This window comes from Ahaetulla prasina, chromosome 2 (assembly GCF_028640845.1).
Source record: "Ahaetulla prasina isolate Xishuangbanna chromosome 2, ASM2864084v1, whole genome shotgun sequence".
Taxonomy (NCBI): Eukaryota; Metazoa; Chordata; class Lepidosauria; order Squamata; family Colubridae; genus Ahaetulla; species Ahaetulla prasina.
The window spans coordinates 102380503-102408159 of record NC_080540.1 but is presented as its reverse complement, the minus strand read 5'-3'; the positions used below and the strand labels follow the sequence as shown (position 1 = coordinate 102408159).

Below are 27657 nucleotides of genomic sequence, written 5' to 3'. Positions count from 1 at the left end.
ATTATCTGGTATTTGAAGAAGTAATAATTAACAGTAAAAGCTATGAGCCTAATGGCCAGGGGTGGGTTCTAATTTTTTTTACTACCAGTTCTGTGGGCGTGGCTTATTTTGTGGACGTTGCTTGATGGTCATGTGACAGTGGGTGTGGCTTGATGGTCATGTGACTGGGTAGGTGTGGCCAACTCAATGTCTCTCATGTCAAGGGGTACCTCGCCTGGCCCCTCCCCTCCCAGCCATTCCTTGTCACACCCAGCCTCAACGTATCTATAGTTCTGCAAAAATGTTGTCCACCATTTTTCAACGTTATTATCTACATACTATAGACTAGGGGTCTCCAAACGTGGCCACTTTAAGACTTATGGACTTCAACTCCCAGAATTCCTCAGCCAGCTTTGCTGTCTTAAAGTGGCCAAGGTTAGAGACCTCTGCTATAGATGCACTTTCATGGAGGAAATGGCTCACATGCTTTGCCCAAGAGTGTGATAGGCAACAGTCTTTTAAAGGGCTGCTAGAAAGAAGTGGGGGAGGAGTATTTTCCAAAGCACCAGAAGGCAAAACAAGAAGCAATGGATGAAAACTCAACAAAGAGAGAAGCAACCTAAAACTAAGGACAAACTTCCTGACAGTGTGAACCTATATAGGTTTCAGTCATAATTTCACATATAAACTATCATTAGTATTATGGCTGATGTTTGACAGCAAGCCTAAAATCCCCATTCCCTCCCCACTCCAGGGGAAGGTTGCTTCAAAATCCCCATTTCCTCCCCACCCCACTAATCTGTTCTGGGAAGGAATCAAACTCCCCCCCTCTTCATTTCCCAAATAAAATATCCCAGATAATTAAGGAATAATCAAGCTGGTAGCAAGGAACATGCCTGGAATTCCACATTCCTGCCAGCTGCATAAAGGAAACTTTGTAAGCAGAAAACAGCTACCGGTGCTTACAGATAATATAAAGTGGAAGCCGGAAGTTCGGCTCCATTTACAAGCAGGCAGAAAACTCATTCAAGACAGGACACTTCACAATGGAAATCGCCCAAACCCTTTTAGAAACACAAAGCCCATGTTGCACAAACCCCAAAACTTCAAAAACATTGAACCATATAAGAATTCCTCCTCTTATCCAATTTGTTGTTCAGCTGACCCAGAAAAGAGCTTCTAGCCACTCTGTCAATTTAAAATGACAGCGTTTTCCCCCCCCCTTCTTCATTGCCAAGCGATCTCCTGGCTGAGACACGAGCCTATCAGTTGGGAGGCTTCTTGGCTTCTCAATTTAAAGGGACGGTGTCTTGGTTTTGTTTTTTTTTCTCTTCTTCGACAAGTGAGTCTTGATTTTTTCCTTCTAGCCGATCAGCTGGGAGTCGGGAGGCAGCAATAGATTGGGGGCGGGGCCAGGCAGAATTTTTACTACCGGTTCTCTTAAACTACTCAAAATGTTTACTACCGGTTCTTACGCACTGGGGAGAACCGGTAGCAACCCACTACTGCTAATGGCATCCAAAAATCAAAGTAATATTTAAAAGGCAATACTGAAAATTATTTAGACCAGGAAGTTTAGTATCTGTTAGCCAAAACCTACCTGGATTATTTTTTTTAAAATTGAGTTGTTGGTGGAATGAGCTCTCCTCCTAGATCAGGGGTGTCAAACTTGATTTCATTGAGAGCCACATCAGGGTTGGTTTGACCTCTGGGGGCTGAAGTGGGTATGGCCTGCTCAACATAATTTGTGTCAAGGGGGCCTGTGGTGGCCTGAGCACTCTGCCAGCAAAAACGGGCTCTGTTTCGGGTGCAATGGCTGCCTGCAACCCTTGCCAACAAAAATGAAGCTTGGGAGTACCTCCTGCAGCCCTCGTGAGCTCCGTTTTCACCTGCAATGACCTCCTGCAACCGTCTGCCAGCAAAAACAGAGCTTGGGATGGCCACACACAGCCCTCCCGAGCTCTGTTTTCACTGACAGAGCATTGTGGGCCAGTCCTTTGCTTTTTCCAGGGCGGCCTCACGGGCCAGATCTAAGCATCCCACGGGCCAGATCTGACCCCCGGGCCTTGAGTTTGACACCCCTGTCCTAGATGAACTTAAAAATCTTTTTGGCTAAACAAACATTTTTCAGATTGAGTTTGGTCCTTATTTTATACAGAGATTTCCTTGGCATTATTCCTTATCATGAAAAACTTTTACTCAGTACTTATTATTTCATAATTTCCTGAACTCCACAGAATATTTATTCCAATATAAAAGGCAGGAGCCTAGTATTTTGTAGCAGAATTCTTGTTGTGTTGTTGTTAGTTGCGAAGTTATGTCCAACCCGTTGCGACCCCATGGATAACGTTCCTCCAGGCTTCCTATCCTCTACCATCCTCTGGCATTTAAACTCACGCCTACTCCTTTAGTAACTCCATCCAGCCACCTCATTCTCTGTCGTCCCCTCCTTCTTTTGCCCTCAATCATTCCCAGAATTAGGCTCTTCTCCAGTGAGTCCTTCCTTCTCATTAGGTGGCCAAAGTATTTCAGTTTCATTTTCAGGATCTGGCCTTCTAAAGATCAGTCAGGGTTGATCTCCTCTAGGACTGACTTGTTTGTTCGCCTTGCAGTCCAAGGGACTCGCAAGAGTCTTCTCCAGCACCAGAGTTCAAAGGCCTCAATTCTTTGGCACTCAGCCTTTCTTAAGGTCCAACTTTCACAGCCTTACATTGCAACAGGGAAAACGATAGCCTTGACTATACACACTTTTGTTGGCAGGGTGATGTCTCTGCTTTTTAGTACGCTGTTTAGATTTGCCATAGCTTTCCTCCCAGGAGTAAGCGTCTTTTCTTGTTGTAAGGATAAGGTTTGCAAGCTTCATTTCCATCAGATTCCATGGAAAGAAGAAACTGGAACCTTATGAAATGAAAACAGGATAAACAAGAGTCATAATCTAATTTAACCCATTTGAGTTCTCTTGGTTTTACACTTCGTTTGCTAGTTGCTCTAATGGGTAGCAAAAACATTCCTAGTTTGGTCATTTCTGGGTAGCAAAAGCATTCATGTTTTAATCTCAAATCTACCAGGCTGTGTCATATAATTTTGAAAGCTAAGGTCAGTGTCTTTTACTTGTTCAAAACAGAAAACATTGGGCACAATCAGGAATACATTTACATCCAATAGTTTCCCCAGAAGATGTTTAGCTAATAATTATAAGTCTTCATTTGCTGACAAAGAGAAGTAGAATCTATGGAGAATGAGGGGCTTAATAAAAAAAAATTCAACACTTGGCCTGTTGACCTCTTGATCTCTTTAGCACAGGCTCCGTAGGTTTAATGAAGGGACATGTGTATAGCCGCAAGACACATGTTGGGGGAGTTTAAAAGAGCCAAATCATGGGGGAGGGGGTTGAGGTAAAGCAGGAAATAGGAGATGACTCAGTTTCCCCTGTAATTTGGAGTCTTGCTTATTGTACCTTAACTGAAATTTGAAATCTGCCCTTTAGTAAAAACATAATATAAATGTTTGGTTTCTTTCTAGTTGAGAAGGAGGAGGCACCTTTAGAAAATATACTTGATTATGAAATCACAATTTAAAAATAAATGTGCCACTTGGTTATTTAAGGCAAGATGGGCAGCAAACACAGGAAATAAACAAACAAATAAACAAATAAAAATACTTCCTTCTTCTATTCAAATGTGAACACATCAGAGGTGGGTTTCAGCAGGTTCTGACCAGTTCTGGAGAACCAGTAGCTAAAATTTTGAGTAGTTCAGAGAACCAGTAGTAAAAATTCAAACTGGCCCCGCCCCCATCTATTCTCTGCCTCCGGAGTCCTGGGAGGAAATGGGGATTTTACAGTATCCTTCCCCTGGAGTGGGGTGGGAATAGAAATTTTACAGTATCCTTCCCCTGCCATGCCCACCAAGCCACGCCCACAGAACCGGCAGTAAAAAAATTTGAATCCCACCACTGGAACACATGGTATAATCAATTACAGATACTCTTCAACTTACAACCCCAATTGAGTCCAAATTTTGTTCTTAAGCAGGATAGGTATTAAGTTAGTTGCACCCCATTTTACAACTTTTTTACAACCCACAATTGTTAAGTGAATCAGTGCAATCATTAATGTAATCTTTAAGCAAATTTGGCTCTCCCCCCAATTCACTTTACTTTTCAGAAGCCAGAGGGGAAAGTTAAAAATTGTAACCCTGGGACTGTGCAACTGTCACATGTCCGTTGTCAAGCGCATGAATTTTGATTATGTGACCATGGGAATGCTGCAATGGTTATAAATGTGAAAATTGACATAAGTCGCTTTTTTTAGTGCCGTGTCGAGGACTACCTGTGTAGTCAGATAATTATAGTCAGATAATTGAAGACCAGTCTTCAAAGTTAAGAATAAAAACAAAATTATATTAGGAACATCCAGGTTTAAAATGTGTTTATTTCGATTAATTTGAATTCCCATTTTAACATCATAACTTGGAGTAGCTTACAATTTAAAAACACAATATCCCACCAATAAGTACAAATGTCCCAATAAGTACAAATTGGTAACTACGGTAAAAGAAGGACCCACCACAATGATTAGTGCAACTAGCCCACAGCCTTTGCTATATGTCCCAACCTCCATGAAATGGTGACATAGCCAAATATTCAAGGATGATGAGGATGCTTAAATGAAATACAAGCAATTTTTAAAAAGAAAACGTCTCTCTCTTCCCCATTTTCAATTTCTGTTGTTTACTTTGACCCTTTCCATTTTTATGGTCTAATGTTTTAAAATGATATGCATAGAATAAATGTGGCCAGGAGTCCTGTTCTTACAATTGCAGAAGGAAGTATGTCTACGTATTACTGCAATACTAGATTCATTGCCATATTTTTTTGCTTTGGATAATTATCCTTATATCTAGCTCTTAGGAGACAGTGAAACAATGCATGAACTTTTAGCAGACAAAGGATTTCTGCTGGAAATAACTGAAAATCTTATATCGTGCATAGATAACCTCTGGTTTTGGACATGCATTTCAAACTGGGAAATAACTTGGCCTCTTCTTTCAGATATTGAAAGAAAATGCCATGATTTATGTGTATGCTTTATTTATAGCTTTATGTCAGGAAAGCCATTTTGCACACAAAAATTGGTTCCTAATATAAAATACAACACAGCCTAGGTCATTCTTAATAACCAAGGTGGCAGATATTAGATTGTTGTATTATATTGATTAAAGGAAACAGAAAATAATTAAACAAAGGACTACAGTATGGTACTTATTACCACTACTAAAGTTCTTATATTTTTATAATATAAAAATATTTCTGCTAGTTTCGATAATCACTTAATCTAAAGAAAAATTGAACAAAGTATTTGAAGAGTCCAGAGACAATTCCAATTAACTGGAGGAGAATTAGTAGAGGCGCCAAAACATCAATTGGATTTTTATAGATACACAATTTTGCAATTGCTCAGGAACATATGAACTTTTGATAAAAGATCTAAACTTCCTCCACTCTTTTCAAATATTAATTCTTTCAAATTCATAAAGTTGATATTAGACCAGGAATACTTCAAAAGACATTAGTTTAGCTGTAGTGAATATAGCTTGTACACATCACAGTGATTGGGTAATAATGTTGCAAGCCATTTTTGCTGATGAAATCAGATGCACACTGAGTTTAATGCAGTGGAATTGATTTCTGTTTGCTAGCCTATCATTCCCCTCAGCAGGGGAAGATCAATACAGATCAATCATCTGTGATTTTGCATGCCATTAGATTTGATTTAACCTCTTTTGCCCCCTCCCCTACTGTGGACCACACAGTTTGAAAGAAGATTGATTGCTTCAGATAATCTGGGCATGACCCTTCCATTCAAACATCAAGAGCAGGTTTTCCCTTCCTAATACTTTTTAACCTAATTATTAAATACAGGTCATTCCACTTCTTGGTAATTTATACTGGAGGGACAAATCATACCAGTTATTGTTTTGCATTTTTATTTCTATTAAAACCCTGTATCTCTGGTCACTACCCTACAAAAGCAGCCTTTAACACTTGAGCTGACTTTTTATAATAAGGCGTAATTGGTACATTTTGATTTTTTAAAATTACATCTCTAAGCTTTAAACAGTTGATCATTCCAATGAGCACAATGCTTTAAAGGGCCAGCTCTTAGATAGGCCATTTCTTTTCTTCCTAAATCAAATCTGATAACTCAAAATAATGGAGGGGATTCCATCTCCCACAGCATTTAAAATTAAGAAATGTATTTGCTTCTTAGTATTTGCTTTCCAACAATAAGTTAATAATATGTATTTTAACCTGGAGGTTCTTCTAGGATTATTGTTATTTTGTTTTCCAGACCATTTGGTCTTCATTATATTGCTATAATTGGAAATATACCATATAGTCAATTTTTATTTGGAATATAAAATATTCTTCTTATGTATAGAGAAGTGGTACAGTTATTGTTAAATTGTTTTTCCATATTAAAATAAAGGCATATCTTTTAGCTTCTTAGAAAGGTGTCTTTATTGCAGGGGTCTCCAACCTTGGTCCCTTTAAGACTTGTGGACTTCAACTCCCAGAGTCCCTCAGCCAGCAAAGTTTTGCTGGCTGAGGGACTCTGGGAGTTGAAGTCCACAAGTCTTAAAAGGACCAAGGTTGGAGACCCCTGCTTTATTGTATGGCTACTAAATCTGGGCTGTAGAAATCCGGTCAACTACTAAACACTGAATACATACAGAAAACTAACTTCCAAGATTTCAGACTAGTGCTAGACTCCATCTTTGGGGAACTTCCCTGAGATCAAGGTCTAGCACGAGTCCAAAAGCTCAGAAGATAAAACCTCTGGTCATGGTGACTGACCTATTAGATACTACAACATTATCCTGGGACACCTATATTAATCTTCACTTGTGAGAAAACTAACTCTTTGCTCCCACACAGTGGTCATCCAGATTTTTGCAGCTGTGTTCTGGTAGACCTGACTTGATTTGTACTGTAAGGACAACTTTGGTTCCTATAATTTAACTGGAGACCTTATCGCCCAGTGATGGCTAACCTTTTCTAGACTTGAGTACCCAAAGCGTATGCATGCGTGCCCAAACTCCCCAAATGCAATGCATGCGTGGGCCCCGCACATGCGCCCCATCCCAGCACATGCATGCAAGCCTGCTGCATGCGTCCCACCCCCATGCATATGTGCATGCCCCCACACACATTCCCCTCCCACCACATGTGTACATGTTCCCACAAGCGCCACACATCTCCGCATATGTGTGCACGGCCCATCACATGCACCCTCCACATGCACAGCAGAGACCCTAAGGCAAACTGGCCGGCAGGAAGCATGCGTGCATGCGTGGCACAGCTGAACTGGGGAGATGGCTCGTGTGACCACAGGGAAGGTGCTGCGTGTCACCTCTGGCACACATGCCATAAATTCGCCATCACGGTTTAAGCCAATATACTTTATGGTCAGCAGAGTTACATGCAAGAATTAAAGGAAAAATGGGAGCATTGTTCTGTTCAGAATGTGAGATAATTCTGCCTCCCTATCTGATCTGTACATTTTCTTTAATGTCTTGGATAAATTTATTATTTGAGTCTGCTTCCAACATGGACAAATATCACCAATCTCAAATAAAAACCAATTCTGTGGCTATTTTGATGGTTCTTTTTCTTTTGCTGCTGTAGTCTTGAATTCTGAAGAGATCCTTTGTTTGATTGTGACCAACATAATACCTCCTGCAAGGGGTGGCAGAGAGGTAGCCTAGATCTTGGTTCAGGCCCAAAAGGAGCAGACCCCATCCTGTACTTTCTCCAGTGGTCACTGGGTGGAGGCTCACAGGCTATGTACCTTGACCCCCTTAAGAGAATTATAGTTACTCCCACCCTGAAAACACAACACGGGTGAAAAAACAATGAAGGTCCAATTGGAAGATAATACTTAGACATCCACTCCAATTTTCAAATAACATTCATCCTTAAGCACTGCTACTTTTAAGGAGTTTTTTTAATTGGCTATTTCTTTACCTGTTAGCCAGCCCTCTATATCCCACTCCATTTAAGCAAATACCCTTTCCCTTTGACCTTGGCAATAGGTGTCTATATAGTATTCTCAGTTTTTTGGACCCCTAACTCCTGGCTATGTACAGATAGCTGATTGTATATGCTTTCCATTAGGCTCAAGCATCATTTAGGCAATTTAAAATCACTGGTGAAAGCACTACATTTTGGTGCATTTTAAACCTAAATATTGTCCAGTCATTCATTAAACATCCACCATTCGTGTGCATGGAATGTATTTGCAGTAAGACTATGACAAGCCAGGTCCACCCATGGGCACTCTATGTAACTCAGAGCAGTGCCTGGATCAAAGTCATTTGAGGGAAGCCTTTGTAAAGATGAAATCAGTAAACTGTTAAAGTTTACATGACTGTTTCCATCTGTGTCATTTTCCACTGTATGTAGATAAGGCTTTAATTCCTCTGCTGACGTTTGAAACCTATTTGTGACATTGTGTATATCTAATAGGTTTTGAAAAATCATTGAATTCAACAGAAACCTTCCTTATTTTGGCATTTAAACCCTAGAAATACCAGCAATTAATTTGTCTCCTGCATTTTATCTACTTGCTAGGAATAGCCATAGTTATTTATAACTTCCGTAATAATCATGAAGAAAGTGAGAATCTAATATTGGGGAGATTGGTGCCCAAGAACAGTAGCCTCATCTGATTTAACTGACCATCCTTTTTAACTCAGTGAGTTTAATTTACCCTGGAAAATCTGTGAAAAGGAATCAAAAAAAGTCAACAGTGCTTACAGAAACTTCTGCCCATTTTTTACATGTGTTGCAGTGCATGTAAACAAGGGTGGGGCTTCAGTCATAAGAGTATAACTACCATTTTGAATTTTTTTATTCCTATGAATAGCCTTGGTTTCAACCTTCATTAACAAAAGAAGTCCTTCTATAATTCTGATTTGCAGCTGCTAGAATCTTCCATCTTACTGTGGCTGTTTTTATTTCAACTATACATCAGAACCAAGGTTCAAAGAATAGATATGCGGTAACAGGCAATTCAACACTCAGTCTTCTATTCCTTCAGTAAGTCTATTGTTGATTTTCTTAGTGAGCATCGAATAGTTGAAGGAAGGGTGACCATATCCCATTAGTTATTATCCCATTCAGTGGTGAAATTCAAATTTTTTTACTACCGGTTCTGTGGGCGTGGCTTGGTGGGTGTGATGTGGCTTGGTGGGCATTGGAGGGGAAGGATACTGCAAAATCTCCATTCCCACCCCACTCCAAGGGAAGGATATTGCAAAATCTCCATTCCCACCCCACTCTGGGGCCAGCCAGACGTGGTATTTGCCGGTTCTCCGAACTACTCAAAATTTCTGCTACCAGTTCTCCAGAACCTGTCAGAACCTGCTGAATAGCACCCCTGATCCCATTCTTACCAACGTTAAGCTACATATGATATCCTTACTTTGGAATTTTAATGAGTTAGATCTTTCTTCAGTTTCTTAAGAGTTTTAAAACATACTTCTTAATTTGTTATGCATAAATTTGAAATCCTTGCTTATGGTAGAAAATGGTAATTTTTTTAAAAAAAAATTGAGATTTGGGGAGCTCAAATGGCTATGAAAAATGTTAGTTATTACAAACAGGGTTCTTTCAATATAGAAAATTCATACTTCCTATTTTTTATGGGATGAGATGTCCAAGGTTCCAGAAGTAACTCTTACTTCCCCGTGGAATAATAAGCACATGAAAAGTATGGGGAGAGGCAGTATGAATTCTTCCATTTGGTTTATTTCTCATAATGTCTGAAATCAATTTCTAATACATCCCCAGCTCTATTCAAGACATGAAGCCATTTCTTACTTGATTTTATAATTAGTTCCACATATATGTGCTTGAAATGTTACGCATAAGTGCTTTCATCAAGATTTCATTGAGTTCAAAAGACTCGTATTAAAAAACAGAGATTTACAAGAGTCGTGGTGGAACAAGGTTAGATAGTTAGAATGCAATATTGCGGGCTAACTCTGCCCACAGTAGGGAATTCAATAATGACTCAGCCTTCAACCTTTCTAAGGTCACTAAAATGACCCAGATTTTGAGAGCAATATGCTGACTCTGTAAACCATTCAGAGAGTGCTGTAAAGCACTATGGAGAGATACTTAGGTCTAAGAACTATTGCTATTCTTTTCTCTTAAAAGTATATTTGAAAAAATATTTTTCTGTCCAGATTTTCATAGGGAATACTCCGTTAATAATCTTTTGTTAGAAACATATTTTTAATTTCTTTCTTAAAGCTAATGATACATAAATCAAAGAAATCATGCACTATCAAAATTTTAAATTGTTATTTTTGTGTGTGTTTTTATTGATGTTAAAGATCACACCTGAACTGATTCAAATTCTGCTTTGATGATAAACAATATAGTTGATAAATGCTTGAACAACTCTCTGTGTGGTACTTCTGATTTGCAGTGTGAGATAGCTGATAGCTGAAATTGCTAAATGTAACAACAGATTGAAGGAATTAAAGTAGACATTTCTAATATTGGAAAAGCCAGAAAATCCATTTATGTGTCATCATTTGCTACTCAAAAAAAAAGTATTGATCTCAGTGGTAAGAATATATAGAATTTTAGTCCAAAATTGAAGTTCTATATAACCTTATTTGAAGAGTTTCTACTAAAGAAAGACAGTTAATTAAAAAAAAATTGTTTCTAATTCTTCGCTTCATTCCCTTCTTCCATTCTGCCCTACTTTTATTATATTATAAATACTGCCAGTTGGCAGTATTTTCTGAGAGTTTTCAATTGCTTTTAATGATTGGATTGACGCAGTATGTTTATTGGATTGCTTAATGATGAGATTGACATTGAGCCAGCTGCTGTAACATACGTGAAGTGTTTAACGTGGCAAGTTTCATTAACAATTTTTCAGGAATTAAGCTTTAAATCCCTTTCCTTTCCTTTCCTTTCCTTCCCTTCCCTTCCCTTGTTTTTTTTTAAAAGTATCTGGTTTTTATCCTTGTTTTTTATTATTACTGATACTTGACAAATGTCTCCAATGGCAGTATATAATTCATGCAATGCACTGTTGAATAGGAATGAAAAAGCTGAAGCGTAATCCTAATAACATGCTTCAACCTCTTCTAGAAAAAGATATGCTTGCACTGAAAGAACAAAATTGGAAAACAAGAAACCTCTGGATCTGTCTTTTTCTGTGAATATTCAATTGGCAAAAAATGACAATGAGTTCCATTGATAAGTGTTAAATTATTTGGCAGTTGGAAACTTTTGCTTCTATCCACAAGTTAGAATAGATAATTCTGGGGTTTTTTTTCTTGTCACAATGGATATTTGATTTTGGCTTCTGGATCTATTAAAGTCTATGACCAAATTAACTTAGAGGCCACCTATATCAATGGAAACGTGCCTTGGCCTTAAGATAGGTTTTGGCTCTGGGATACTCAGTAATCAAGGAAAATGTATGAGTAAGTGGGTTGTTGTTGTTTTTTTGCTACTTCTTAAGGCATCACCAAGGAGAAACTTTAATATAATTAAATACAAAAGCCAAGTAACTAAATTATTAATATATGAATATGTAAAATAATTGTGAAGTAAAAATGAGCATCTAATTAGTAAAACCCACCACAATAGATCCAAATAGACATTGGATAGGATAGTTCAGGAGATCTTAATCTATTGTTCACAGCTCAGCAAACTTTCAAAGTTAGAAGATACTTCAAATGAAGTATCAAATATTTCAAATGAAGATACTTATGGTTGTAGCTACTGCAAAGTCCCTCAGTCGCATGATCACAATTTGGACACTTGGTAATCCGCTTGTAGTATCCTGCAGACATATGATCACCATTTGTGACATTCACTGCTGGCTTCCAATAAGCAGTGCCAATGGGGAAACACGCAGAAGGTTGTAAATGCCAGTCACCTGGCGTCATGCCTGGCATCACACAGGATTCATCTACTGACTGAAACTACCATTGAAAAGCTGCACAGCAGGGGTGAAATCCAGCAGGTTCTAACAGGTTCTGGAGAACCTGTTGCAGAAATTTTGAGTAATTTGGAAAACCTGCAAATACCACCTCTGGCTGGCCCCAGAGTGGGGTGGGAATGGAGATTTTTTAGTATCCTTCCCCTGTCACACCCACTAAGCCACGCCCACAGAACCGGTAGAGAAAAATTTTGAATTTCACCCCTGCTTTCAAGTCACTGTTGAAAAAAAAATGGGGGGGGAGCAGTGAGGGACAGAAATATTATCAAAAGCACCCCACAGTTTAAATTCAGGTGCTTTTTTTTTTTTTTTTTGCAGCTAACAAAAAATTATATTTTTCCTCCCTAGAATGAAGATATTCCTGAGAATTCAGTATTGTCTCACCCACTTGCTGTCCAACAGGTTATTGTGTGGGTGGAATATATTAAAATTATTTCTTAAAATAATGCTGAGCTCTATGTGTATATTTGGAGGGGGGGTCCCCCCTAATTCTAACCTATTGCTCATAAGGAAATTAAAGCCAGTCTTCAGAATACTTAGCCTGAGAGCAATAAAGAACATAAATGCATTTCAGAAAGGAGAAAACTACGGAGTGATATCATCTGCCACTTGGAAAATGAAGGGTCACCATGGAAACTGTTTTTGTTGAATTGCTTTTATTAAAGGGAGGCATCTAAGATGCAGGAAAGCAAGTAAAAGGCAAGATTTCTTATTCTTCCTCCTGCTGTTTCTACCAATATACCGCTGGAGTCCTTTGAGTGAAGTTAGTAATTGTACATCATTCAAATGCTGATTGCGTAGAAATCCAAATTAATATTATAGTGTACCAGCTTTTAAATGAAGTTGCTTGAAGTAGCAGGCAACAAGCAGGTTCAGATTATAATAATATTCAAGAATGCCAAAAGCAAACCTGAAAAGCAGCAATACCTCAGTAAGGGCTAACTTGCATTTTAATCACGTCTAACCCATCATTTGGAAGGAATGAGAGCATCTTCTAAGCTAACTAAGGAAGGAAGTAACTGAACAACCAAGAAGGGCCAAGCCTGTCCTCTGACATGGCCATTTCCCATCCAAAGTGCTCCTTTGAGCTTACCGATTAATTTTTTGGCAATATTGCAAGAAAGAATATGGACCCAAAAGAATACAATTAGCCAAATTAGTGTCTTTCCTTCTTTCTGTTTGTGCAGTGATAGAATACACACACACACACACACACACACACACACACACACACACGGTCCCTTTAGTTTCTAACCTAATGACTTTAACCACTGCACCAAACTGGGTGCCATCAAATATCTTTTATTGTAAGATATTTGAATGAGCCACGGAGGCGCAGTGGTTAGAATGCAGGACTGTAGGCTACCTCGGCTGACTGTCAGCTGCCTGCAATTTGGCAAATCGAATCTCACTAGGCTCAAGGTTGACTCATCCTTCCATCCTTCCGAGGTGGGTAAAATGAGGGCCCAGATTGTTGGAGGCAATATGCTTACTCTGTAAACTGCTTAGAGCGTGCTGTAAAGAACTGTGAAGTGGTATATAAGTCTAAATGCTATTGGTATTGCTATTTTTCTTAACTGGAATCTGCTTTTCTATCATTTAAAATACTATTCCCTGTCAGTTCAATGGAGATACCTCCTGATTTCAGACTGACTCTGGGTGGCTCCACAATAAAAAGAGGCAAAGGTTTTTTCTTAAAAAAAAATCCCTAAAGATGCATGCACAGAAAAAGGAAGCAAGATCACCATCCCATTATTTTGAAGCTTCTACATTGTACATTGATGTCAATTAGCAGTCTTAGTTGCTGCATACAGAATTGTCAGATTTGTCACCATTATGTTGACCATTGAGCCCCAGAGCAATTACATAAAATACACTTTGTGAAATGAGACTGAATTTTTACAGTTTATGTGGGTAGGCTCATAAGGATTTACATCCAGATAGTCGGTATATATTTGATTTGCCATAAAATAGGAGTTCTCCAATATTAGTTTCTCCAGTCCTGTCAAAGTAGGTAATCCATTTTATAGAACTTGATGTTGTTTTTCCATTTGTATCCTGGGGCTAATGTTCATGTTTCAATTAAATTCTGATTGGTTGGCTGTATGGTAATAATGATGCTTTCACAAATACTATCTAAATGGACTGAGTGTGCCATGGCTGTATTTAAACAGCTGTGTAGCTGATTTCAATGAAGTTAATTTTAAACTATTGCAAATTAAGCTAGAGAATAACCATTCCAGTAATCTTTTTGCTGTAGAGTTAAGTGGCTAAAATATGCCAATTTTACTTTCTTTCATTTTGAATGAACAAGAAACTTTAAAAACAATGAAAATCCAGAATAGACTTTTATCTGTAAAATTAGGGCGGTATTTCTCAGCCTTGGTAACTTTAACATGTGTGGACTTCAACTCCCAGAATTCCCCAGCCAGCATACTCAAGTTGGCAAAGTTAAAAAGACTGAGTTAGGGTAACATGGAGAAAATGTAAACATTTTTCTGTAGTTAGGAATGAAGCAGCTTTATAGAGCTCACTATTCATCTGCCTTATAGAAAGCAGAGAGTGGGGAGAGCGGATATAAAAAGGACAGTCAGACAGGGTGGACTGAGCCATGGATCATAGAGTGTGTAATTTAGGAATAATCAAGTTGTAACTTGCAAGGAAATGCATCACCACATATGAAGACGGTGATCTTTAACATACCATCTCCTTGAGAAATTTTCCATTTTCTCCTTTTCTATTTTTGAAAGCGGAAGTAAACATCCAAGACACAAATTGGCTACCATGTGATTTTCTTCCTTGTAATGTCACATTTCTATATATGAAATACCTATATATGAAAGTGAGCATCACTTTCCCCAACTCCTGAGGGATAAGGCAGCATTAGAATCAAACCCAATGCAATGATTCCATTTCATACAATGTGCTAAATAAATAAGAAATGGCAGTGGAGCCGTATCTTTGGTAAGATACTGTATTGAGAGAGAGAGACTATATTTTGAAAAAAAGATAAAGGGGATCAGTAATTTTCAGTATTTATTTTAATTATAGCTCTTTTCTTTAAGTTCCATTTTTTACCAGTGAAATTCATAAGCCGCACGATTATGAAAATTTAAATATCTTTAGCAGTAAAGGTTATTTTTAAGTAGGGTTTGAAATGCATTTGGATTATGCAGCAACATTACTAACGGGGGGGGGGGGGCAGTCACAATTTCCTTTCAACAAAAAGCCTTATGCCTTTGAACATGACAAGGTTGTGGAGTGTCATCTCTCACTTCTATATTTGTAGAAGTAGCAAGATTCTAGGGAAAGAGCTCCATGTGCTGTCTATGAGAATCAGCGTGGCAAAGGTTTTTACACCAGCATTATGGAAATAGCCCTCTGATGACAAGGCAGCACAAGCTACTAGCTGGGAAGAAAGATATTTGCTTTTGGAAATTAAAATAAAACATAATGGGTGAACTGAAAAATCTCCTTGTAAAACATTTTTTGTGACCATGGGAAGTGGTATTAAATAGCATCTGTGTTTTGCTTATTGGTATTCCTTTGTGAGATTAAGATATCTCTGGCAAGGATAATTAAGTGCATACTTTTGTGTGTGTGCATATTTACACATACATACACATGCAACCGTAGCCCAACTATGTGTTTTTACTTTGATTTGGTTTTTTTGTATTTTATGGATTTTAATTGTTTTGTTGTAAACTGGCTAGAGTAAATGTTTATGGGCAGCTATACGTATCAAGTAAGTATGCAGAGCACATATTATGCTTCTTTAGGCTATTGTTATTGGATTGCAGTTAATGTTGAGAACCAGTATGCTTTCCAAACTTAGAATGACTCCTATAATATTATAAATAGCTGCCATTATCTGAATTTGGCTGGAAGGGCTTGTGGTAGTTCAGTCAAATCCAAAACACCAAACCTTTCCTTTTTCCTCATCTCTGCAACAATCCTAGGCAGAAGAGGGATTCGTGTACAGCCATGGCTGTGCTATTCTGTTCACACATATCATAATTTACTCTTATCTCTGAAACAGCTGATGACTTGAAAGGCATAAGAAATGCACACATTCTATTTTCTTCTGGCATCCAAAGGTTATGCATAATAGATCTCATTTCAGAATTATGATTGCACATCTAGATTTTTTTATTAGGCATGACTATAGAAACTTAACAGTACTCTGATACTTACAGTCTTCTTAGCAGCAGTACTGAAAGCTTCTAAAGAAACTGAAAAAGCTTATGTAAATACTGGATTTAAACCAAGTAACACTGTCAGATCTAGTCTTCTCGCAGTGAAGATGGATGCCAAAGGTTCAGAATGTGTGAAAGCTTGCTTCATTTTTTAAAAGAAAATGTGGTTAGCAGCACTCCTCCTCCCTCCCTTCTCAGTCATACTTTGCATTTGCTGAAATCTGCACTCGAATGTAATCACTGAAGGCAGAGAGGGAGTAATTGCAGCAAAATTAACCTCTGACTTCCCCCCCTAACAATAGCCCTGATAAAACTACTCATCAGCAGCTTACCTTGATGCAGTGCAAACTCTTTTCCATTCTGCTTATTTGAAACACATTGTTTGTAATTTCTCTGCACCAGTCTTTGTTTTTCTTTTAGCTGCTGCATGCATATTATTGCGTTGTATTTTGAGGTGCAAAGATGAGTCAGTACTAAATGTAATATTATAAATATTATTATAGCTATCGATATAGCTAATATCAAATTTCTAGAATCCATGACGTGGGAATTGATTTGAGGACTGGACAAAGTGGCAAAAGAGGAACTGCTTGGTGTAGTGGTGAACATGCTGGATTAGAAACTAGGAGAGTGATTTCTAATCCTACTTTAGGCATGAAATCAGTCTTCTTGATTTTGGGCCAATCATTCTCTCTCAACTCAGCCAACTTCACCAGGTTGTTGTTGTTGTGTGGGAAAATAGGAAACATATTTGGTATTAGGTATGTTCACTAGCTTGAGATGACCCAAACCATAGTTTTTAAAAAGCTAGCATCATCACCATCATCTTCTTTGAACTGCCAGTATAAGAAAATATGGACTACAAGGATTTGGGGAAATTTTAAATACAAGAAAACCCATAAGACTTAATTTCTGAATGAATGTGTTTAGAATTGCACTATTTTTTTTTTACTTTCTGCAGATACTTTATATTCGGGCTGTCAAACTCGATTTCATTGAGGGCCACATCAGGGTTATGTTTGACCTCGGGGGGTCCAGGTGGGCATGGCCAGCTCAACATCACTTGTGTCGGGGACACCTATGGTGGCAGGAGGCTCCCCCAGCCCTCTACCAGTGAAAGCAGAGCTCAGGAGGGTTGCATGCCACCCTTCCAGGCTACATTTTTGGCTGTGATACCCTCCTGCAGGCCTCTGCCAGCAAAAACAAAGCTCATGCATTGCCCTCCTGAGCTCCGTTTTCACTGTCAGAGGCACTGCGGGCCGGTCCTTCATTGTTTCCGGGGCAGCCCTGCGGACCAGATCTAAGCACCCCATGGCCTAGATCCAGCCCGCAGGGATTGAGTTTGACACCCCAGTCCAGTCCTCACTAACTTCACTAATAATTCCAAACCTGGAAAATCCCAGATCAAACCTCTTTGTTTGGCCTTTCTTTTTCCCTCTAAAGAATCTGTCTTTCTTTGTTTCTTCTGCTTCCCTTCTCTTCTCAGTTCTGGACTTTTTTCCAGGACTAATGATTTCATCTCTATCCTTCATTAAAATTGAGGATATTGATGCAATAGTAATTGAGAGAAGGACAAATATGGAAGGGAAGTGTGCATTCCTTTTAGTCCCACAAGTGATTTATTTTGTGAAATCAGAAAAAGTGTCCCTGGTGAGGCCAGCTCTTCTTTTGACCTATGATGTTCTTCCCACTGGAAAATGATAGACCTACCCAGAGGCTAGTCCGGAAAGCGGAGAGATTATTTGTTCACTGTTGCAATAAAAAAGTAATGTGATCCTGTCCATATTGTGCCATTAATATAGAATTTAATTTGGAACATTGCATGTCTACACTGTATACGTGCTGTGTGGTTATGAATGTGTCAGTTATGCAGAATAGTGTGTCTTTTGAAAGCCGATTTTATTGGGGTGGATCCAGTTGATAGAAAACAGTGAGAAAAGAAAGAAAGAATGGTTTAATATTACAAAGTTTCAAGTTACCTGTTGCTGTTTCCCGATGCTCTAAATGAGAAGCGTGGCAAAATATCTCGTATTGTTTCATAGTTTTGAGGCAGGGAATAGGATATGTGCTGGAAGAGTTACTGAATCTTACTAGTCATGTTGTAGCAGAAACAAATAAATCTATTATTGTGAGAGATGCTGACCCTTTCTGTGGAATCACATTCCTATCAATCGCAGTTCAAGAGCTAGAAAAGAGAATTTGGCCTCCACCTGCCAATCAAAACTGTAAGTGTCCTATGCAACGTAATTATACCTGTCTCGGGTGCTGATTCAGATCCTGAGTTGTTCCAGAAATTATTAGTTAAGGTTAAACAGGTTCATAACTCATCCTCTTGAATGTATGCATCTTTAAACAAGCAAAATGATTATTTCAAGATGGCATGATTCTTTCTAGCACTAGAAATACATACTGCCTTGATTTTTTTTGTTCCTTTTTAAGTGAAAACCGTTGGCCAATCAAGAAAAGTGCTGTCCATCAACCAAAGTGTCTTCCTTTAACCAGTTGTTTGGCCTTTGCTAATGCTCTCTGCAGCATCACGACAAGTGGGAAAGGGAGAGGGGGTCATACTGAAAGTGTGTGAATGGAGTTTAGAGCCCCAATACAAGTAGTCCTCGACTTACGACCATGATTGAGCTCAAAATTTATGTTGCTAAGTGAGACATTGTTAAGGGAGTTTTGCCCCATTTTATGATCTTTCATCCCCACAGTTGTTAAGTGAATCTTTACAGTTGTTTAAGTTAGTAAGGTTGTTAAGTGAATCTGGCTTCCCTATTGATTGTCCTTGTCAGAAGGTTACAAAAGGTGGCTCACATGGGACACTGCGACTATCCTAAATATGAGTCAGTTGACAAGCGTCTGCATTTTGATCATATGACCGTGGGAATGCTACAAGTTTGTGATAAAATGTGAAAAAATGGTCACTTTTTTCCAGTGTCGCTGTAATTTCAAACAGTCACTAAATGAACTGTTGGAAGTCAAGGACTAGCTGTATCCTTCAGGAACAATGTTTATGAATCCCCTTAACAAGATTCAAATGTGGTTGGAAATCTAAGTGCTCCATAGAAATTCCACCAGGGAGGCAAAGTCTTAGCAACCATTCTTCCTCTGATTGTAAAGGCAGTGATGTTCTGAGTTGCCAGTGCAAAGCTGGTCTGCAGTTAACTTCAATTGCCTTTGTCTCTTTCTTTTTAGCTGACATTATCTCTACAGTAGAATTCAACCACACAGGAGAATTACTAGCAACAGGGGACAAGGGGGGTCGTGTTGTAATATTTCAACGTGAGCAGGAGGTAAGTGCTGGTGAATGCAAAAATGCCCATTTTTACCCTTTTAAAAGAAGTTTCCTGCTGTTTCCTAATCTTTGTGTGTCACTCTTTACCCGGCTTCTATCGCAGCACACAGAAAATTGCAAAAAAAAAAAAAAAAGCCATTAAGATCAATCGGGCAGCCTTTTTCTCAAAAAACAACAACCCTACAAATGTTGGATTTTCTTGAAACCCTTTGCATCTTGGAACAATAATTGCTGGCAGAAGATTTCATTCTGCCGCTGAAATGTCATAAATCCAAGCACAACCATAGTTGTAATGATTTTGAAGTCTGGTTTTTTTTAAATTAGCAGGATCCCTACCCTTCCCAAACTAGTAGTATAACATAAAGAAACAAACACATACTAAGCTTTGTTATAGTTTATGTTGATGGGATGTGCTATTCTCCCGAACGATGCTCTGGATCTATGCCAACATATAAGAAAAACTAAATATACAAATAAAATAAAGAGTTTAAGAAGCCTTTCCATATTAGTAAATATTATATTTTGATTGGTGTAGTGATTAAGGTGCTAGACTAGAAATTCACAGGACACTTTGAGTTTTAGTTCTACCTTAGACACTACTTTGCAGATACAAACCAGCTTTCTGATTTGGGTATAGCCAGATAGTACCATTCAGAGGTGTTTCAGTACCATATTCTGGTTCTTTGAAAATAAAGTCAAAGTTGAGTAATTGTGTTCAGTTTACTACTGTATTTCTATTACTCTGTTATTTATTTAAGCCTTTAACAACCAGAACAATACACGAGCAAATAATAGATAAAAACTCAAGGTAAACCATTCAAACTTGATTGCAGAAAATATGACTTCAGTAACAGAGTGGTCAATGCCTGGAATGCACTACCTGACTCTGTGGTTTCTTTCCCAAACCCCCAAAACTTTAACCTTAAACTGTATACTGTTGACCTCATCCCATTCCTAAGAGGTCTGTAAGGGGCGTGCATAAGTGCACCTGTATGCCTACCATCCCTGTCCTAATATTCCTTTTTACTTACTCTTTTCATGTATCCAAATTATGTTTATACTTTTACCTGTTATCTTATATATGGTTGACAAATAAATAAATAAAATAAAATAAATAAAAATATACAAAGTGCAAAGTAAGAAAGAATAGTTACAGAGTTTTTAATGACATTATCTCCCATTCCCTTCCATTTATTTCCCAATGCTAGCCTAAATATAGAAGGATTTTGCTAATATCTGTTTCAGACCTTTCGTCTTTTATTTTCTGTTGGTCTCCCAACTTTTTTTCTAGAAACCGCCTTCCAGATATTTAAGTTTACCTTGCTCTGTGAATTTGTTTATTACATTAAATGGGCTTGTGTATTAGAACTGTGTCCTTTCTGTTGGAGAGAATTTTGTGCACAAGTCAAGCTGGATTTGAGCGATTGTTGCTTCATGCCAATTTGTCTCTAAATTGAATGATAGGGATTGATGCCTTCTTGAATCAAAATGAAACAAAGATGCTCTTCCTGCTTCCTGTCACCGATGAACATAGAAAGTGACACAGGAGGAGAAGGCACTGTGCAAGAAATAGCTCCGCTTTGGTACCTAAACTGCAATGTGTCACCATAATCAGACATTTTCCTCTCTTTTAACAATCTTCAGAGAACAAAAGAATCAATTGAAAATTTGCTAGCTCTGGCACGTCTAAGAATCCCTTTATGTTTCTTTCCCACTCCTGCAGAGCAAAAATCAGCCCCATCGCAGGGGAGAATATAATGTTTACAGCACATTCCAGAGCCATGAACCTGAGTTCGATTACCTGAAGAGCTTAGAGATAGAGGAGAAGATCAATAAAATACGATGGCTCCCACAGCAAAATGCAGCCTATTTCCTTCTCTCCACCAATGGTATGTTATAACAACAGGTACTTTTGTTGTTGTTGTTGTTGTTGCTTTCCAGCCAAAATATCCTGCTTTGATAGGTTGTGCTCATTCATACTTGTAATCTCTCTACAGGACAAGTATTTATTGCTCTGTTTGACCCAGAGAGAGGAACTCAAGAGTGATTGTGGTGAATATATCCCTAATGTTGAATTATCTCTCTTCCTTTCTGTAATATGTCTTAAAATGCCCCAAGCATATTTCTCCAGATAGAAATATGATACTTGATGAAGGTATCTTTTCTTTTATGTACACTGAGAGCATATGCACCAAGACAAATTCCTTGTGTGTCCAATCACACTTGGCCAATAAAAAAATTCTATTCTATTCTAATAGATGAGAACTGAATTGGCAGGCTGAAATTTCTCAAACTGCCTGCACAGAACAGGGTGTCCTGTTCTTAGAATGAAGAATACTTGCTCTTGCTACTTGATTTGACATTGCCTGTCTGTGTGGGTGGGGGCAGTCTTAGAAATTCTTTGGTTTCACTGTTTACTAATGACACTTTGGCAGTTTCTTGATTGAGGTATTGCTTATATGATTGTTGGTCTAACCAAGGTTAACTTCAGACCAACAATCAAGTAAGTAATAGCCCAATCAAGAAACCCCCATAGATAGGCAAGACACCAGAATATAAACTGACAGCACACAGCACTCCTTACTAGCACTGAATATGTTACCTAGTTAGGGTAATGAAACATCTGCAAGAAAACAAGAAAGCTCAGAGAACACCAAGGACCCCTCAGTTAAAGCATTGCCCAGTCTGAGCCCAGTCTAGCCCATGAGAAATTTCTGTAGTTAAGAATCACAGCACTTGAGAGTAAAGAGGACTTCTCAACAGATGGCCAGGTGTTTTTTTTAGTAGTACTGAGTTCCTGCCATTGTACAGCTCTGATTTACACATATTAATGAAACAACAGAGTATTGATGAATCAAAGAAGTGACAGTTCTGCTCTATCCTGCACTGATGAGGTCACATTTAGAAGTCTGTGTCCACAATTGTCTCTTTTGTTTTTTTGTGCTCTGTGTCTTTTTTCTTTGTGTCTATGTCAACAAGCCTAATCTTGTGTAGCTTCTTCTCTGGTAATATTGTACTACTAACTAGAGCATACAAAACTGTATTCAATTCTTGAATACAGCTCATCTGTCTGGAACCCACATTACATATCGGACATTAATACAATTAAGCAAGTCCAGAAATATTTCACGAGAAGTGTCCTCACTTCTCTGCTCGCAACAGAATACCTTATGCCACCAGACTTGAAATTTTGGGCTTAGACAACTTAGAACTATGCCGCCTTTTGTCTGACCTAAGCGTAGTACACAAAATTATCTGCTACAACGTCCTATCTGTCAATGACTACTTCAGCTTCAACCGCAACAATACATGACCACACAATAGATACAAACTCAAGGTAAACCGCTCCAAACGGTTTAGAAGATAGAAGAAAATACGACTTCAGCAACAGAGTGGTCAGTGCCTGGAATGCACTACCTGACTCTGTGGTTTCATCCCCAAACTTCCATAACTTTAACCTTAGACTGTCTACTACTGATCTCACCTCATTCCTAAGAGGTCTGTAAAGGGTGTGCATAAGCCAACCAACGTGCCTACCGTCCCTGTCCTACTGTCCTCATTTATTCGTATCCATTTCCTGTATTCATAATCATGTTTATACTTATATCTGTTATCTTACACATGCTTGACAAATAAATAAAATGAATAAAAAAATAAAAATAAATTCTGGTTACAACACTATAAAAAAGATGCTGTAGCCCTAGAAAGAGTGCAGAGAAGGGCAACAAAGATGATAAGGGGTTTGGAGTCTAAATTCTATGAAGAACAACAGAAGGCACTAGGCATGTTTACTTAACCATGAAGAGAAGGCTGAGGAAATTTGGTAGGAGTCTTCCAATACTTGAAGGGCTGCCTCAGGGAAGGTGGCATTAGTTCATTCTCCATAGCAGCCAAGAGTAGGACAGAAACAATCAGTGGAAACTTGTCAGAAGAAGATTCAACCTGGAAATAAGGACTCTTGCCTTGGGTGGAGAGTTTAGCTAGAAGACCTCTAAGGTCTCGTCCAACTCTCTTCCAACCTTGATGATTGACTTCTTGCCTCATCTTCAACAGAGTCTGGAATTTAATTTATCTCTTTGCTGACCATCTGTTTGTGTTTTATAGATGTACCCTAGGCCAGTGTTTCTCAACATCAGTCAGCAATGGTAATATTTGTGGACTTCAACTCCCAAAATTCTGAGGAATTCTGGAAATTGAAGTCTATACATCTTAAAGTTGCTAAAAGAGGTTGAAAAACATTGTCCTAGACCTAGGCTGTCCCCTGCCTAAGAAGATAGCTCATACCTCCTATCCCAGCCTTGTATCTTCTACTTTGTTTTTTTTCAGCTTTCTCTCTCTCTCTGGGAACCAGGCTGTTCCACTGCTTAATAGTTTTCTCTGTCAGGAAATTCCTCCTTATTTCTAGTTTTAATCTTCCTCTAACCAGTTTCCTATTGCTTCTTGTCCTACTTTCAGGTGTTATGTAGAATGAATCGATGCCCTCTTCCCTCTAGCAGCCCTTGTTCTTGTTCAGGATTTAGTACCTATGAATTTAGTGCCATATTGTTTGAAATATGGGTGGGGGTGGGGAGATTTTATGCTACTTATGTTTCCTGGTTGCTGATTTGCACATTACCTATAAAATCTGATGCTGGTTATGATCAGTGATCAACTATCAAAGGAAGATAGTTGAGACAGTTATACCTAGAGGTTTGTCTGTACATTAGGAACTCTTATCTACTTGGATCCTACAACTCTTTAAGTGTTGGAGGAGATATAGTAACATAAGGTCAAACTGTGATAACCAAACACTGAATTTGAAAGTTCTTATCATTTTGCAAATTATCTAGGCTTTGGTGGTGGATAGGGAACAAAATCAGATGGAATTAAGACTCTTCCTCCCCCCCCCCCCATGATATATATCACATACACGCACATAAATAAAGTTTTTATTGCAAGGTAAAATACATAATCTGAGCTGAAAGGGGAAAACAAGGGCTGCAAAGCACTTTGCACTTGAAGGAAATAAGGTGCTTTGGAGTATCGGCATGCAAATATAGTATCATTTTGCCACTCCTTAAAGCAGCTATTGAGCAATCCCAGGAGAAAATACATAGGATTTATATGTTACAGAAAAGTACTATCTTTCTGACCGAGGCCCTTGGAAGCACTGAATTCTATACTGAGCTCTATATAAAATAATATTAAAGCATGCCATGGAAGCTTTAAAAAAGGTTCTGAACATTTTATAGAATTCCATCTAATGTTGAATAGAGGGTGAGAAAAGGCAATGCAAACTATCTTAAACCAAATGGACCAAGACTTTTCATTTTACACCGTTTAATTACTGTATTTTTGGCACTATAAGATGCTCCGACTATAAGACACATCTAGCTTTTGAGGAGGAAAACAAGGGCCGCGGTGTGGCTCAGGCTGTAAGAAGCCTGTTATTAAAACACAGCTGCCTGCAATTACTGCAGGTTCTAGTCCCACCAGGTCCAAGGTTGACTCAGCCTTCCATCCTTTATAAGGTAGGTAAAATGAGGACCCAGATTGTTGGGGGGGGGCAATAAGTTGACTTTGTAAATATACAAATAGAATGAGACTATTGCCTTACACACTGTAAGCCGCCCTGAGTCTTCGGAGAAGGGCGGGATATAAATGTAAACAAACAAACAAACAAAAATCTGCCTCTGTCTTCCAGCAATTTGCCTCCTTGCAGCAAAAAGCAAACAGCCTGGTCAGCTTCAGCACAGCCTGATTTAGCATGAGTAGCTGTTTGTGGGTGGATTGGCCTCCCAAAATACCACCGATCACCTGTTCCAGGCTGTGGGGATCACTGCCGCTGCCCATTGCCACCACCGCCTGTCGCTGCCTCCACGTGCCCCATTTTTGGACTCCGCACATCCAGTTTTTGGCCCATTGCAGGGAGTGAGGATTCAGAATTCGGCCCATTCGGCGGCAAGAGGTGGTGGCAGTGGCGATCCCCACCACCTGGAATGGGCCAAAAATGGGACACGCCAAGGCCGAAAATGAGGCACACAGAGGCTCAAAATGGGGGGCGCGGAGGCGGCGATGGGCAGTGGCGTTCCACACAGCCTGGAACAGCTAATCAGAGGTATTCTGGGAGGCCGATCCAACTGCCAATCAGCTGCTCGTGCTAAATCAGGCTGTGCTGAAGCTGATCAGGCTGTTTGCTGCAAGGAAACAAATTGCCGGAAGGCAGAGGCCGAAGGGTGGGGGCCAGCAGGAGGGCGAGGCTTCGGCAACATTCGCTCTATAAGATGCATAGACATTTCCACCCACTTTTGGGGGTGGGGAAGTGCATTTTACAGACCGAAAAATACAGTAGTTGGTTTGTTACTTCAGTAGTTTCTGTCCTTCCTCTTTCTAATATGGGAGTTTGTATGCACAAATGGACACAAACAAATAGGTACACATGCATATATAAATTCTTCGTACCACAAAACTAGGGCTTCTACTCATTATATGAGAGTGAGCAGTTAAGTCATTGATGCTGGATGCCAGTATGGCTCTGGCGATAAAACATGGATATATCACACCAAATATGGACTCATAGGGAGAAGAGATCTTTCAAATACTTCTTTCAGCAATTAAAGAAAAATAATGATTTTCAGAAGATTTTAATTCATCTAATTACAAGGAACAAAATTTTGAGTATGTCATTTTCCAATGTTACCTTATGATATGTACTCATTTCATGGGTCAATTTGAAAACAAGGAATCTTGTTAATTTTAATGGTCAGTAATGGTCAGATGCCTCTAAGAGCTCTGCGTTGTCTATTACATATCTATTTAAAAAACATAATAAAGTTGGCCTGATTAACAATAGAGATCTCTGTAAGGCAGGACAAAATAATGTGGGTGTGGTTGTTATAGGGTAAAATGGAAAAGTACACATGGGTTTGCCAATAACCTGATGAAAAAAATTCTTCAACAGCAGAAAAATGCTGATCAGTTTGGTCCTAAGTGTGAATCTTTCCAGCCCCTCTATTTTCAGCCTTCTCGTGATCAATTTATTGTAATAAATTGTGATTGGAGACAACTTGTCTTTAATAACTCTAATGTAAGAAAATCACCCTCACGGTCTAATTTTTGTCTTGATTCAGCTTCAAATTGTATCAGGTGTAGTGCAAGGGAAAACTTTACCTTTAAACCTAATGCAGTGACTGAAAACTTAGTAAGGGTTTTTTAATCTCTTGACTGTGCCAGAAATGACATAGCAAAATTATCTCTTGTTTTGGGTGTTTATGAATTTCTGTGAGTCTGTTTCAGTTTTCATTTCCTAAGCATAAATGTAAATTATGTTCACATAACAGTCACTAGGTCCAGTGTTGTTATCAGAATGGATGGAGTTTTAAGATGAATGTGACTTAATTACTACAGAGGAAAGGGGTCTAATTATCTTTCATCGTCAACTTACTTTGTGTTGGAGAATTTACCCTATTGATCATTGTAATAAAATTCTGAGAGTTATTAAACTCATTTGAGGGGAAGACTCACTGAAACACAATGAAGATTAATTATATAGCCTAATGTTCTGTTAATTGAGTTTTTAAATAGTTTTTTTTTTATCCATAGGAGAATTAGTTTGCGGTTCCAGAAAGTGTTTTCATATGCTAGGAAGACCCCCAAATAGCGCAGACATTACCGCTATCAGTTGTCCCTAAGTGTTCTTTAATATTCCTTTCCAAAACACACTATGTGAAAGTTGAACTTTTATCAGGATGAGTTAATACAACAAAATCTATGGGAGTCAACTGCAATCCTTAAGTGAAAAATGGGGGTGGGAGAAATGAAGATGAATAAGATTGTCTTTAAAACTTGTGGGAACAGTGACAAACTGCTGATAAAATGCCCACCAGGAGGGGGAAATGAAAACACCATCATTCAGAATAAAAGCCACATGTTCCTGAGGCTCTTTTTCCTACAGGAGTTCGTGGCACACAATAAACAGAATGACAGCAAAATGATGAAGCCAATGGAAATATTCAGCTGCCAGGCAAGCTGGCAATTGTGGAATTTAACATGGATTCACCGTCAATGATAAAATGTCAGCTTTTATTCCTATCGTTGAGCTTGAAACTGACTTTTGAGTAAATTACCAACATGATTGGGCTCCTTTTTCATGCATACATTGCTGTACTTGCGTAATA

At 38.7% G+C, this 27657-nt stretch overlaps 1 protein-coding gene across 2 annotated transcripts in view; it reads left to right on the top strand.

The window, feature by feature from the left end:
* PPP2R2B (protein phosphatase 2 regulatory subunit Bbeta) overlaps nucleotides 1–27657 on the top strand; it is a 313160-nt gene that overhangs the window by 206066 nt on the left and 79437 nt on the right. For both annotated transcript variants that reach the window (XM_058170956.1, XM_058170957.1), the window contains 2 exons: nucleotides 19402–19499; nucleotides 21225–21390. In XM_058170956.1, the coding sequence (XP_058026939.1) occupies nucleotides 19402–19499; nucleotides 21225–21390 (264 nt within the window). The remainder of the gene's footprint in view (nucleotides 1–19401; nucleotides 19500–21224; nucleotides 21391–27657) is intronic.